The 14,680-nt window shown below is 44.9% G+C and overlaps 1 protein-coding gene across 9 annotated transcripts in view; it reads right to left on the reverse strand.

Annotated features, from left to right (window-relative positions):
- The window catches only part of LOC138744165 (SEC23-interacting protein-like), a 195,104-nt gene that overhangs the window by 178,562 nt on the left and 1,862 nt on the right, over nucleotides 1-14,680 (reverse strand). For all 9 annotated transcript variants that reach the window (XR_011345337.1, XR_011345338.1, XR_011345333.1 and 6 more), the window contains exons 2-3: nucleotides 10,074-10,603; nucleotides 3,470-3,680 (exon numbers count right to left, since the gene is read on the reverse strand). Coding sequence is in view for 3 of the 9 variants with exons in the window: in XM_069899855.1 (XP_069755956.1) it covers nucleotides 3,470-3,680; nucleotides 10,074-10,603 (741 nt within the window). In the remaining 6 variants the exon portion in view is untranslated. The remainder of the gene's footprint in view (nucleotides 1-3,469; nucleotides 3,681-10,073; nucleotides 10,604-14,680) is intronic.

The following is a 14,680-nucleotide window of genomic DNA, read 5'->3' on the forward strand; positions in this document are numbered from 1 at the left end:
CCCCTGAAGTCGCCAATGTCCGCGCTGAGCTGGGTTCGTTTAGCGAGGCTAGTCCACCACTCATTTTGGATCTCCCGGAGTTTGCGCTGAAGATGGCTGCATGCGCGACGGAAGGCTTGTTTCTTCTCTGGACAGGACGGCTTTGTAAGGTGAGCCTGGTGGGCAGCTCGCTTCTTTGCCAGCAGCTCCTGGATTTCCTGGCTGTTTTCGTCAAACCAGTCCTTGTTTTTCCTGGAGGAGAAGCCCAGTACCTCTTCAGTGGATTGCAGTATGGTAGTCTTCAACTGATCCCAGAGGGTTTCAGGGGACGGGTCCGTGAGGCGGGTTGCATCATCGAGCTTTGCTTTGAGGTTTGCCTGGAAGTTTCCTCTCGCTTCGTCTGACTGCAGGTTTCCAACATTGAACCTCTTTCTGGGATGCATCCAGGTGGTCTTAAGGCTGTCCCTCTGCTGAAAAAGGGTGTTTGTAATGACAAGCCGCTGTTCTGCGCAGAGCTCCAACAGGAGGCGCCCATTGTCGTTGCACTTGCCGACGCCATGCTTGCCCAGGATTCCTGGCCAGGTTTCTGAGTCTTTGCCGACACGAGCGTTGAAGTCGCCCAGGATGACAACCTTGTCGGCTGTAGGGGTGCGTTGGATGAGGTTGCGCAGGTCGGTGTAGAACTTGTCCTTTTCTGCTGGTTCCGCCTGGAGGGTTGGAGCATAGACACTGATGAGGGTGATGTGACGCTTGTTTTGAAGGGGGAGTCGCATGGACATGATTCGGTCCGAGAGGCCTGTCGGAAGGTTTTCGAGTTTGGAGGCAATGAAGCTCTTGACCATGAAGCCTACACCAGAAAGGCGTCGTTCATCCGAAGGCTTGCCAGACCAGTAGAGTGTGTAGCCCGCGCCGCGTTCTTGGAGGCTGCCTACATCTGCCAGGCGGACTTCACTGAGAGCGGCTATGTCGATGTCAAGTCTGAGGAGTTCATGTGCAATGAGGGCAGACCGACGTTCAGGTCAGTGGCTGTCAGCTTTGTCTAGCATGGTTCTGATGTTCCAGCATGCTAGCTTGAGTTTGTGAGCATCTTTTGGCGGGGAGGACGGGGAGGGGGAGGACGGGGAGGGGGGGGACGGGGAGGGGGGGGAGGGGGAGGGGGGGGAGGGGGAGGGGGGGAGGGAGAGGGGGGGGAGGGAGAGGGGGGGGAGGGGGAGGGGGGGGAGGGGGGGGAGGGGGAGGGGGGGGAGGGGGAGGGGGGGAGGGGGAGGGGGGGAGGGGGAGGGGGGGAGGGGGAGGGGGGGAGGGGGAGGGGGGGAGGGGGAGGGGGGGAGGGGGAGGGGGGGAGGGGGAGGGGGGGAGGGGGAGGGGGGGAGGGGGAGGGGGGGAGGGGGAGGGGGGGAGGGGGAGGGGGGGAGGGGGAGGGGGGAGGGGGAGGGGGGAGGGGGAGGGGGGGAGGGGGAGGGGGGAGGGGGGGAGGGGGAGGGGGGGAGGGGGAGGGGGGGAGGGGGAGGGGGGGGAGGGGGAGGGGGGGAGGGGGAGGGGGGGAGGGGGAGGGGGGGAGGGGGAGGGGGGGGAGGGGGAGGGGGGGGAGGGGGGAGGGGGAGGAGGGGGAGGGGGAGGGGGAGGAGGGGGAGGGGGAGGAGGGGGAGGGGGAGGAGGGGGAGGGGGAGGGGGAGGGGGAGGAGGGGGAGGGGGAGGGGGAGGGGAGGAGGGGGAGGGGGAGGGGGAGGAGGGGGAGGGGGAGGAGGGGGAGGGGGAGGAGGGGGAGGGGGAGGAGGGGGAGGGGGAGGAGGGGGAGGGGGAGGAGGGGGAGGGGGAGGAGGGGGAGGGGGAGGAGGGGGAGGGGGAGGAGGGGGAGGGGGAGGAGGGGGAGGGGGAGGAGGGGGAGGGGGAGGAGGGGGAGGGGGGAGGAGGGGGAGGGGGAGGAGGGGGAGGGGGGGAGGGGGGAGGAGGGGGAGGGGGAGGAGGGGGAGGGGGAGGAGGGGGAGGGGGAGGAGGGGGAGGGGGAGGAGGGGGAGGGGGAGGAGGGGGAGGGGGAGGAGGGGGAGGGGGAGGTTGGGGAGGGGGAGGACGGGGAGGGGGAGGACGGGGAGGGGGAGGACGGGGAGGGGGAGGACGGGGAGGGGGAGGACGGGGAGGGGGAGGACGGGGAGGGGGAGGACGGGGAGGGGGAGGACGGGGAGGGGGAGGACGGGGAGGGGGAGGACGGGGAGGGGGAGGACGGGGAGGGGGAGGACGGGGAGGGGGAGGACGTGGACCTGTCCTCGGGCCTGCGCAAAGGAGCTTTTAGGTGGAGTGCAGTGCGCGCAGTACTGGCCCCACCCTTTACACCCATGGTTCGTGTGCCGTGGCCAAGCAAGCTGGGACGTGGCAGCGAGGTCCTTGGGTCATAGGTTTTTATATCGGAGTGGCCTTCTCCTATGCAGGTTTCTTACCCGGGCTGGAGGGTCCTGCCTCCCCTCCTAGGTCGGTCCATACTGCCCGGACCGGGGCCGAGGCCGCCGCAGCTCACCCTGTGCCTGGACTGGGGCCGCCGCCTCCCACTCTCTGCCCGGATCGGGGCCTCCGCCTGCCCCACTCGACCGAGGCCGGGGCCGCCGTCTCCCCCTTGCTCCTGCCCGGATCGAGGCCGCCGCCGTCTACCCTTCGCCCGGACCGGGGCCGCTGCTGCTCTCCCTGTGCCTGGACTGGGGCCGCCGCCTCCCACTCCCTGTCCAGACCAGGGCCTCCGCCTGCCTCTCTCGATCGAGGCCAGGGCCGCCGTCTCCCCCTTGCTCCTGCCTGTATCGGGGCCGCCGCCGTCTACCCTTCGCCCGGACCGGGGCCGGGGCCGCTGCTGCTCTCCCTGTGCCCGGACTGGGGCCGCCGCCTCCAACTCTCGGGCAGAGAGAGGGAAAGCACACCTACCACTTCAAATATTCACTGAAGAAATGAAGATTTTATGAAATGGATAAATTTGCCAATATTTTTGACATATTTGTGTCAATAAATTTATTCAACTAGCAATTAGTATATTTAAAATGCCAACTACTGATATACAAATAGATTAGAAAGAAAGAGGAAAAAAAAATCTTATATGAGACACCTGAATGGATTTCTTAGACAAGGTTAGGGTAGTATAGGAAGCTCCTGAACATTTTCATAGCAACCTAACCATAAAGTATTCAGACCATCAAAAGATCTATCTGAGCTATTAAAAAGTCACCTTTTTCTTGCACAAACTACAACGGTGAATATTTATTTACTATTTACGTTTATCTTGTCACATTGTAGTAAATTGATATATACTATTGTAGTCGGTGTATCTTTCTTACCCAGTTGGCTGCAACTATGAATTTCAATGAACCTGTACATTGCACTAAGGAATAGGATAATTCTCACCTCATGTCATATATTTAAAAAATCCAAGTTAAAATTTCCTTTAGAACGACAACACAAAAGAGGAGCGGGGGGTGGGGGGCGGGGGGAACAACTAACTTTTCTTACTCACCAGAGTTGTAAACTTCCTCAAGCTTCACAGTGTCCAGAAAACTAAATGGCATCCAGATTGGTTTACCCTCTACCACCTTACAAAAGAACCAGTGCGGTCGTACTGGCTCATAAACATTATACGCAGGACTCAGCAATGGCTGGATTGCTGCAGATATAGGTTTAGGAGGAGGAGGAGGAGGCAGTGTTGATACTGTTTGCCCTGAAGGTGCCTAGAAAATAAAACACACACATCACACATATGACAACTTTTGATAATTTTTTTTTTTTTTAAAAACAGTGAATGCATGATCTCTCAAAGGGACAGAATACATGATGGGTGCCCAAGCGAATCTCCTTTGATTGAAAGTAAGGGCTTATTTTCATTCACTATGCACTCTGATGTCTAACTCAGATCTGTAAGTACCATTCACATAATTTTATCCAGGATGATGGCAGATGACTAAGCCATTCTTGTATTGCTGACTGCATCAAGATCCAAACCTCTATGTTTTCAGATTTCAAATTTATTGTCATGTGAACAAAAAGATTTATAAGCAGATAATGAATGTAAACAAACTGACAGTGCAATACAGAGAAAATAAAAATCAATAAAGTGCACAAGTTAGAGTCCTTACAGGAATCTCTGATTGAGTTTGTCATTAAGGAGTCTGATGGTGGAGTGGTAGCAGCTGGTCCTGAAACTGGTGGTGAGAGTCTTGTGGTACCTATGCCTCTTTCCTGATGGCAGCATCGAGAACAGAGCATGTGCTGGGTTGTGAGAGTCTTTGATGATTGCTGCTGCTCTCCGACAGCAGCGTTCCCTGTAGACGTTCTCAATAGTGGGGAGAATTTTGCCTGTGATGTCCTGGGATGTGTCCACTACCTTTTGGAAGGCTTTCTGCTCAAGGGTATTGGTGTTCCATAGCAGACCATGATGCAGCCAGTCAGCATACTTTCCACCATACATCTGTAGCAATTTGTCAGGGTTTCTGATGTCATACCAAAACCTCCACAAACCCCTGAGGAAGTTGAGGCACTGGCATAATTTCTTCACAATGTCATTAGTGTGTTGGGTTCCTCCAAGATAGTGACTCTAAAGAACTTAAATTTGCTCTCATCCTCTCCACCTCTGAACCCCAATGATCACTGGATCGTATACCTCGGGCTTTCCTTTCCTGAAGTCAACAATCAGTCCTTAGATTTCGTGACAATGAGTTCAAGGTTGTTGTTGGTGCATCATTCAGCCAAGTTTTCAGTCTCCATCCTGTCTGCTGTTTCATCACTTTTTTTTTTAAATAAACAACCCGCTACCTTGGTAGCATCAGCAAATTTATAGATGGTGTTATTGTCGTGCCAAGCCACAGTCATAGGTATAAAGTGAAAGAGCAGGGGGCTCTGGTGGTGAGGAAATCCATGATCCAATTACACAGTGGGGTTTTGAGTCCCAGATCTTGAAGTTTGCTGCTCAGTTTTGAGGGGATGATGGTGTTAAATGCCAAATTGTAGTTGATAAAGAGCATCCTGATTAATGCATCTTTACCGTCCAGGTGCTCCAGGGCTTTGTGTGGAGCCAGGTCTCCATTGTAGACCTGTTGCTACAATAGGCGAGCTGGAACTGGAATGTATCCATGTCACTGCTCAAACAGGAGCTGACTTTGCTTCAACATCATATCAACACACGACTTTTGCATTCCTGTCATCCCATTCCAGTTTAATCAACAAGTTGACAGCAAGGAATGGTCAAATGAGGACTAGATCACAAAGCTCACTCGTCCAAGAGTACCTCTTTTAAGTGTGTAAGCTTCAAAGAAAGTCCAACAAAGATACACTTCCTGGTAGTGGGCTCAAAAATCATCAACGATGGAGTGAAGGAGTCAGGTGTGCACAAGATCACAAATCGGTGCTTTTAATAATTTGGAGATTACATAAATAGAAGCAACCTCAAACATGGATTTGAACAGTTAGCAAAGCAGTTTCCCTTTAAACTATAAAAAATTAAGAACAAAGCATTTTCTGGTAGAACATTCACAAGAATACAGGTATTTGATTAAGAGCATAATAGAATGCTAGCATTAACTCAAATTATAATCAAGATAATGAGTTCTTTGTCATGTACAATGAACATAAGCACAAAAATTCTTACTTGGAGCAACTGAACAGATATTTGCAAATAGAATAACTATACAGGCAAACTTAATTGAATTAAAATGATACATAACATAGATGTACAACATCACAGTAATCCTTGTGCATACAGACTTTTTGCACTGATTCGTGTAACAAGAGTCTAATAGCTGTTGGAATAAAATTGTTCTTAATTCTAAAGATGCCAGTTTTCAGGCTTCTGTACCTTCTGCCCAGAGGTAGCAGTGAGAAGAGATTGTGACAGGGTGATGGGGTTCCTTTATAATGTTGGCTGCCCTCAAGTTAAATTGCCTTTCAATGAGGCATTGTAAAGAGTTTTAGCACATAGGAGAAGGGGACGAGCAGAGAACTAAACGAAATTTCAAGACGAACTGGATGGAGAAGTTAACAAAGGGATTGATAGTTCAAAGTGAAAGAAAATGAGATGGTAACAGGAGCAGCAGAGATCTGTTAATGGAAAACTCACCATCCAGTGAGTTTTAGTGGAGCAATTACAAAGATGAGAGGATAGAGAGGTCATAGGAATGAGATGGAGAACAAAAGTGGCAGATAACTGGGGGAACAAATGGCACTGAATGGCATTGTTCCACAAAATATTCACTCTATCTATATCAATTTTCAAAAAGCAAAAGAAACCATGTCACACCATACAATAAAATGTATTGAGAGTCGTAAAAGTTGTGACACACAAGGCCAAATGAGTTTTTTTTTAAAAGGAGGTAACAAAAGATATTGATGAAGGAAGGGGAGTAGTTGTGGTCTTATATGGATTTTAGTAAAGCGTTTAACAAGGTCCCATGAGAGACACATTCAAAAAGTCAAGTCATGGGATCCACAGAACCTTGGCTGTGTGGATTAAAAATTGGGCTTGCAGGTAAAATGCAGAGAGTAGCACTGGATGGAAAGTATTCTGCTTGGACGTTAGTGCCAATTGGACCTCTGCTCCTTGTTATTTTTTAAGTGACCTAACTGATGAAGTGGAAGGATGGGTCTGCAAGTTTGCAGATAATATGAAGGTTGGAGGAGTTGTGGATTGTGCTGAAGGTTGTCGTAAGTTACAAAATGATAATAGACAGGATGCAGAGTTGGGCGGAAAAGTGGCAGATGGAGTTAAATCCAGATAAGTGTGAGGTGATGCATTTTGAAAGGTCAAACCAGAAGGACAAATACAGGATTAATGGTCAGATATTTAATAGTGTGGAGGAACAGAGAGACCTTGGGGGTCCAAATCCATACGTCTCTCAAGATTGCCGCACAGGTTGATAGGACAGTTAAGAAGGCCGATGGGATGTTGGGCTTCATTAATAGGTGGATAGAATTCAAGAGTCAAGAGATCAGGTTGCAACTCTACAAATCTCTAGTGAGACCACACTTAAGGGAATTATGTTCAGTTCTGGTCAATCATTATAGAAAGGTATGGAGAGGGTGCAGATTTACCAGATGTTGCCTGGATTGAAAAATAAGTCTTATGAGGCAAGGCTAACAGAGCTGAGGCTTTTCTCTTTGAAGTGAAGAAGGATGAGAGGAGATTTAATAGAAGTCTACAAGATTCTGAAAGGGAGAGATAAGGTAGACAGCCAGCACCTTTTTCCCAAGGCCGGAAAAGCAAACATCAGGAGAAATCTCTACAAAATAAAGAGAGGAAAATTTAGGGGAGACATAGGGGATAAGTTTTTTTTTTAAAAAAAGACACAAAGAGTTGTGAGTGCCTGGAATGCCTTGCCAGGGATGATGGAGGCTGAAACATTAGTGGCATTTATGAGATTCTTAGGCATGTAGGTGAAAGAAAAATAGAGGGATGAGGTAGGAAGGGTTTAGTATTTGTTTTGATGGGAATATTTAGGTTAGCACAACACCAAAGGCTGAAGGGCCTGTACTCTGCTGTAATGTTCTAAGAAGGTATATATGAGCAAGCTTCAGAAACAAATGTTCTATCATTTTAAACCCAGACAAGTAAAACTACAACAGTTATTACAATTCTTTTTTCTTCTTTGGTGTAATAGGTTATTATCTTTGTAATTTATTGAAAAGTATTTGCGCATATCAGCCAATATCTTGCATTTAAGCTCAACCTATTCTATCATATGCCCCAAAGGACAATTTACAAAAATTAGTTCTCATAATCAAATCCTGTTGAAGGTTTCTTCTGTGGAACTAATAAAATTAATTTAATTTTCAACACAGAAATGGACCTGGAGCTTTTCTTTTAAACACTTACTATAAAATAACTCAAAGGCCAGACTTGCCTTTGTGGCCACAAAGTCTACTACCAAATCCATTCTACTATTATGATAGATTATTACATAATCTGTACTTCTTTAAGTTTTAATTTAGACATACCACACAGTAAAAGCCTTTACAGTTCACGAGCCTGTGCCGGCCAAATACATCCAATTAAACCACAACCCCCATGCATTTTGAACATTGGGAGTACACGCTGGAAATCCACAAACACAGGGAGAATATACAAACTCCTGACAGATAGCACTGGATTCGAACCTGGATCGCTGGCTCTGTAACAGAGTTGTGCTAACTGCCATGTTTCACAGAATGAATAATTCTTCTTATTAGATATTAGCAGTAAATACATTACAATCTTAATTAGATGTGACACTGCAATAAATAAATGACTGGATTTATGTTGCTTAATTGTTATCTTATTTGTAATCTTTAGAACAGTGGTTCTCAACCTTTTTCTTTCCACTCACATACCACTTTATGCCATCGGTGCTCTGCGATTAGTAAGGGATTGCTTAAGGTGGTATGTGGTGGAAAGAAAAAGTTTGAAAACCACTGTTTTAACTGTGCCTAATTGACTCATTATGTGCACGGTTTCAGACGCCAAAGGAAAAGGACCAATGTCAATTTTTCTCAAGCAAAATATTTCAGTAGTAATTGGGTCAAGAACAGTGATTCTCCGTCTTCCCATCCCACCTTAAGCAATCCCTTACTAATCACAGAGCACCGATGGCATAGGGATTACTTAAGGTGGGATGTGAGTAAAAAGAAAAAGGTTGAGAACCACTGCTTTAAAAGAAAACATTCACATAATGCTGAATTCAAAAAATGCACAAGGCTTGAAGATGATGATACTCTTTATTTGTACCAGCCAATGAAACATGGTTAGCATCAACCGAAATATAAAATAGAATACAATAAACACATACAATAAAAATACACGATAAACCATATGCCATAAGACTGCAATATTCTAAAATAAATTGTTTAAAAAAGATTACTGATGCTGAAATACAAGAGCAACACCCCTCAATGCCATGAATTGAAATTTAATATTATTGTGGCTTCATGAAAAAAAGCACTTTTTAAGTCTAGTAGTTCTCGAGCAAAGTCTCCTATAGTGTAGGAGAGTAAAGAGCTCATGGTTAGGTGTGTTGCCTATTTAATGATGTTCCTCGCCCTGTCCAAACATTGTTCCCTATAGATAGAATCGATGGTAGGCAATTGCATTCCAACAATCCTTTGGGCAGTTTTCACTACCTGCTGGAGTGCCTTCCTATCTTGTACAGGACAATTCCCATACCATGCCAAAATACTGGATGTCTTCTCTTCTTCTCTTTGGCTTGGCTTCGCGGACGAAGATTTATGGAGGGGGTAAAAGTCCACGTCAGCTGCAGGCTCGTTTGTGGCTGACAAGTCCGATGCGGGACAGGCAGACACGGTTGCAGCGGTTGCAGGGGAAAATTGGTTGGTTGGGGTTGGGTGTTAGAGGAATCCAATAGTATTTCTAGGGTGGAGGTGTAACTTTCTCAGACATCTCAAAAAATAAAGGCGCTGTGCCTTTTTGATCACCATTGATTAATTCAAACACCACGCAAACCATCAGAGATATGGATGCCCAGGAATTTGAAGCTCTGTAACTGCTCCATTGATGTAAATTGGGACCTGCGTATGGCTTCCTGCCTGTCTAAAATCCACGGTGATCTCTTTTGTCTTCTGGGTATTGAGTAACAAATTGTTCTCAGCACACCACAAGGCTGGTGCTGAACCTCAACCCTATAGCCATTTCGTCGTCTCCTGTGATCACACCTACCACTGTGGTGTCATCTGCAAACTTAATAATTAAGTTTAAGTTGTCCATGGGAATGCAGTCGGAGGTAAAGATGGAATATAAAAGGGAGCTCAGCATGCATCCTGGGGCATTCCAGTATTCAAGGTGATAGTGGAGAAGAAAATATTGCCCAACCTAACAGACTGGGGTCTTGGGGTCTGTTAGTAAGGAAATCCAGAATCCAATTACAAAAGGTTGAGCTGATACAATCACAAAATATATTGGCAGTCATTGTGCAAACTATTTTTTTCCTCCAGGCAATCTTACTGAACAAAGCAACAAATGCAGATAGGTGGAACATCTTGGTAGGAATGGGAAAGTTGGGCCGAAGGGCTTGTACCTACACTGTATAACTATGACACCAAATGGTTATTACAATAAAGCAAATAATTTGCATAGCATATCTTACCTGCGGTGGAGAAACTGGTGGTGTCTGGTAGAAATGATTTGTTGGTGTGGCAGAATGAAAGTAAGGCACGTGTTGGTGGCCTTGGTTTTGCTGAAGCTGAGAGGGGGGAAGGTAAGGACTGGCACGACTGCTCTGTGTATTTTGGCGATAAGGGTTATAATTCTGTTGGGTCTGAGGTGAGGAGACAGATGTGAAAGCTGTTGATGTAGAAAGTCCCTGCTGATTATTCTGGTAGGTTGTACTCATATACTGAGGGACTGGAGGTACCATGAAGCTAGCTTGAGGCGGTGGGCTCTGAAATGCAAAGGGGTCCTGTGCAGAAGAAGCTACAGGTGCTTCAGCTAGAGTCTTTGAGCATGAAACTGTCCTTGCAGGAGGTGTTGCTGTTGTACAAGGATGGTGTCCAATATTTGCAAAAGGATCATTGTTGGTTGCAGCCTGAGAAAAATAGTTGAAGGCTGGTGGATGGCTCATTGAAGCTGATGTCTGGCCCACAAAACTGTCCTCCTCGCCAACGTCTGCCGGTTCATCTGTCACAAAACAGTAAACATTCTTAACTTTGAAGGTACCTAAAGAGAATAACTGCCTATATCAATGCTATTTATAAACAATAAACAGATTACCAGAATTCATTAAAGAAATTATTTCTATAATACAGCTTTATATCTCACCACTGCACAATTATTAACAATACGAACGAATTTTATAAAACTTAAGAAATATTTCAGCCTGGACTTTTTAAATAAGTGTGGCTACCACCATGGCAACTTTCACGATCCAAATTTGATCTTTGGTCAATCTAGATATCACGTCTCCAATATCTCCCAGAAGGTACAACTCTGGATACTGTGGAAAATCCTCTTTTTAAATTTTTTTTCCAGAATATCCCCTAGGTTTTCCCAGAAAGGTCTCACCAGGTGGAGTGAACAAAGCTTACAACCTCCACACCACATTTCTGAAATTTCATGCTTTGATTTGTGTGAGGTACAAATAGTGCAAAAAAATGGTACTGACCAACCTGTATCTGGCATTGACGACCCTGTCACACTGTCCAGACATAGGTCTTGCCACCACTCATCATTAATTATGTGCCCTAGTCAGATTCCCACCTCTCCCTCGACCTGTGTAAGCCTGGCTTTGCCCACTTCAGTCTTCTCAGTCAGTAACTTCCTGACAAGTGAGGAGGTGCTGAGTGTCCATGATAGGTCACAAGTTAAGTGAACTCCAAAGAACTTGGTGCTCTCCACTACAAAGTTGCTGATATGTTATGGAGGCTGCTCGTTCCTTGTCCTCCTGAGGTCTACGTTCAATTCCTTTGACTTGTCCACATTCAGACTCGGGTTGTCACTTTTGCAACACATCACAAGATTTTCTATCTCTTCTCTGTCGTGTGACTCATTGTTGTTGCCGATGAGACCACTACTGTGGTGTAACCTGCAAACCTGATGACACTGTTGGAGCTGGATCTGGTGATGCAGTCCTGGGTCAGTTTCATTAACAGGAGTGGGCTGAGCACACAGCCCTGAGGTGCACCAATGCTCAGTGTAACAGTGTTCTGTGTCAACTTGGGATGAAGGATGGCTTGATTTCATGTTAGTTTTGAGAGTTCTGAGATGGCATGCGAGCCCAACACGAGAACCACATGTTGACAGTAAGCATGCAAGAAGGTATGCTCTTTCTAATCTATATAGAACTTGGAGTTAAAAATTACTGAGCTGTTATGAACAGTAATAAGAAAGGCTAAGTGGCCCAGCTCCTCCAGAAGTGTGGCTTTGAAGAATTTTGTAAGACTTAGAATTGAAGTGATTGACTTGGTTGGCGTAACTGTGTGGCTGATTTCACAAAAGCACAACACAGGGCGGCATGGTTAGTGCAATACTGCTACAAACCCAGCAACACGGGCTCAAATCTATTTGTAAGGAGTTTGTATGTTCTCCTGATGCACAAGTGGTTTCCTCCGGGTGCTCCACTTTCCTCCCACCCTTCAAAACATTCGGGGGCTGTACGTTAAATGGGTGGAATAGGCTTGTGGCTGGAAGGGCCTGTTACCATGCTGTATGTCTAAATTTAATTTTTTTTTAATTTAAATGGAGTTTGCTGTTTAATAATAGGAAAAGAGCATCCTTAATGCTAGGAATAAAAAAAACTTTTACAAGCATAGGATCAGATCATTTCAAATTTTGAAACTCTCCTCTATTTTCCTCCTTCCTTGCTCATCTTTCCTTTACTCTATTCTGCTGTTCGTAACTGGATTAGGGATCCACATTACAGATTTGTTTTGCTTAACCTTTTTGATTAAGGAGACAGATACCTGCTTCCCTCCCTCCCTCCTACACACACACATCCTGCTTTTTGATTTCTTATTACTCCAGTTTACCGTATTAAATTAAAACTGTCTAATGAAAAAAAAACACCCTTTCCTAAATCTATCCCAATTGGCTCTGCACATGAATTGGGTTAATTTTGCACCTTGAACCACATTATAATAAACCATTCAATATTTGAAATGATGCATTTTGAACTAAAATAATGCAAAGTCCCAGTTGCATCCTCTTATTTCAAGAAATTCAGAAAAGGATATTTGGTCATTTCTCTTCATACAGTGTAATGATTTGGAAGCACATTTGTAATCTATCTGTGAACCAGCTTTGACATGGCTCCTTAATCCAGGATTTGTTTAATTATTCTCTAGAGAGATGGGTTGCCAAATTCTAAAAATATTTGAGACAATGGATGAATAACTTAAATCCATAACTTAAACCCAAGAGCGACACTGAAAACTCAAGAGATTGAAGTGGCGACATGGTTAGCACAATGCTCTTTTAACACCAGTGACTGGGGTTCAAATCTGATGTTGTCCGTAAGAGGTTTATATGTTCTCCCTGTGTCTGCATGGGTTTCTTCTGGGTGCTCTGGTTTCCTTGCACAATTTGAGTGTGGGCTGAAAGGGCTTGTAACCGTGCTGGATGTCTAAATTTAACTACACCATTAATCTCCAAATCCTACTCCCTTGCCCATCTCATAGTTTTATTTCATAATCATTATTTGTTTCACTTTCTGCTTACATAATACACATTCTCTTCAGTCTTCTTCGAGTGACTGCATCCAGTCATCCTCCTCCCTCACCCACACCCACCAAAGAGTCTCTAAAGTGATTGAAATATTGTAATTCAGTGAATAAACTTAATATGAGCATGATACTCAGATCTTTAAAATGGATTGGCAGTTAAGGATCACAATCTTTTTTAACTGAATATTATAATTTAAAAAAGGACTATTGTAATCCGTTAAATTGTTTGAGTACCATCATCAACAATTGCACTCTAAAGCTCCAACATTGGCTTTATTTTTTTTTATTTGTAATTTTACTCCTGTAAAAAACAGATTTAAGCATAGACAGTTTATAAAGCCTATTTTAACCACAGCTAAGTATAGCACATCATGGACTTCAATCTGTTTGTGCCTTTCTGTGATTTTTAATCCTGCTCTTGAATTTCCATTGCCTTTAGCTGCGAATGAAAAGGATCCCAGAAATTAATGCACGTCACACCCTACAACATTGGCAACCACATGAAAATGCCAGCATTTCTGCTCCAGACTGCTTGCTGGTCTTCAATGCTCAGAACCACTCTCTCTTCCAATAATTCAATACATTCAGGACTCCATTGTGAAAGTTTCAGGATTTTCTCAATTGCACAAGTCCCAAATTTGCTGTCTGCATTCTAATGAAAGATTCCTTATAGATTCTTGCAGTGGAGAATGAGCTTTTGAATGAACCTGGGCCAATTCTAACCTGATGCAGGAAGGGCAAACTCCCTTATTTAAATAGCATAGAAGGCTGATAGACAGGAGCAACTGTAAATTAATTTACAATACTTATTAATTGAATTTTTCTTAATATTTTTATAATTTAATTTTCATGTTTAAAAATATTAACTGTTTCATTTTCTTTTATTTTTAAAAAATACATTTTTGTTAAATCATTGAAATGCAAATGCAAATGGTACCGGCCCAATATAACCAATAAAGTCAATAGTAAAATGAGTCATTAGAGCAGGATCCTGTCTTAGAGATGAAATTCAAGATCCTGTACTCTTATTCAAAACAAACAAGGTGCTTTTCTGATGTCTTGACTTGCATTTCTCATCTAGAGCTGATAAAATAATTATTAATTTCACCAGTTATTGGCCACTACTAACCCTAACCCTAACGTGCTGTTTTTGCCTATATTACAAATCTCCAAATACGAAAGCAATAAAAGTTAAAAAAAAACATACTTTTTCCAATTTACAAATGTAGAAAAAAATTAAATGCATTACCTGAATGAAAACATAGTCACAGAGAATTACAGAATGGAAACAGTTGAAAATCACCACGAACCACTCATTTACATTAATTCTCCCTGAATCTCTTTTTTTTGTTTCTCCCTATCTCATCAATTCTCAAATTCTGAGGCAATTTACACTGGGCAATTTTCACTACCAACAGTACATCTTTGAGATGCGGCAAGAGACCATATATACTATAAGTGGAAAACCACACAAACAGCCCACTAGTATACTCCACAGAGACAGCAACAAATACCAGGATTGAATGTGGATCCCTGG

Source organism: Narcine bancroftii, chromosome 10 (assembly GCF_036971445.1).
Source record: "Narcine bancroftii isolate sNarBan1 chromosome 10, sNarBan1.hap1, whole genome shotgun sequence".
In the NCBI taxonomy this organism is placed as follows: Eukaryota; Metazoa; Chordata; class Chondrichthyes; order Torpediniformes; family Narcinidae; genus Narcine; species Narcine bancroftii.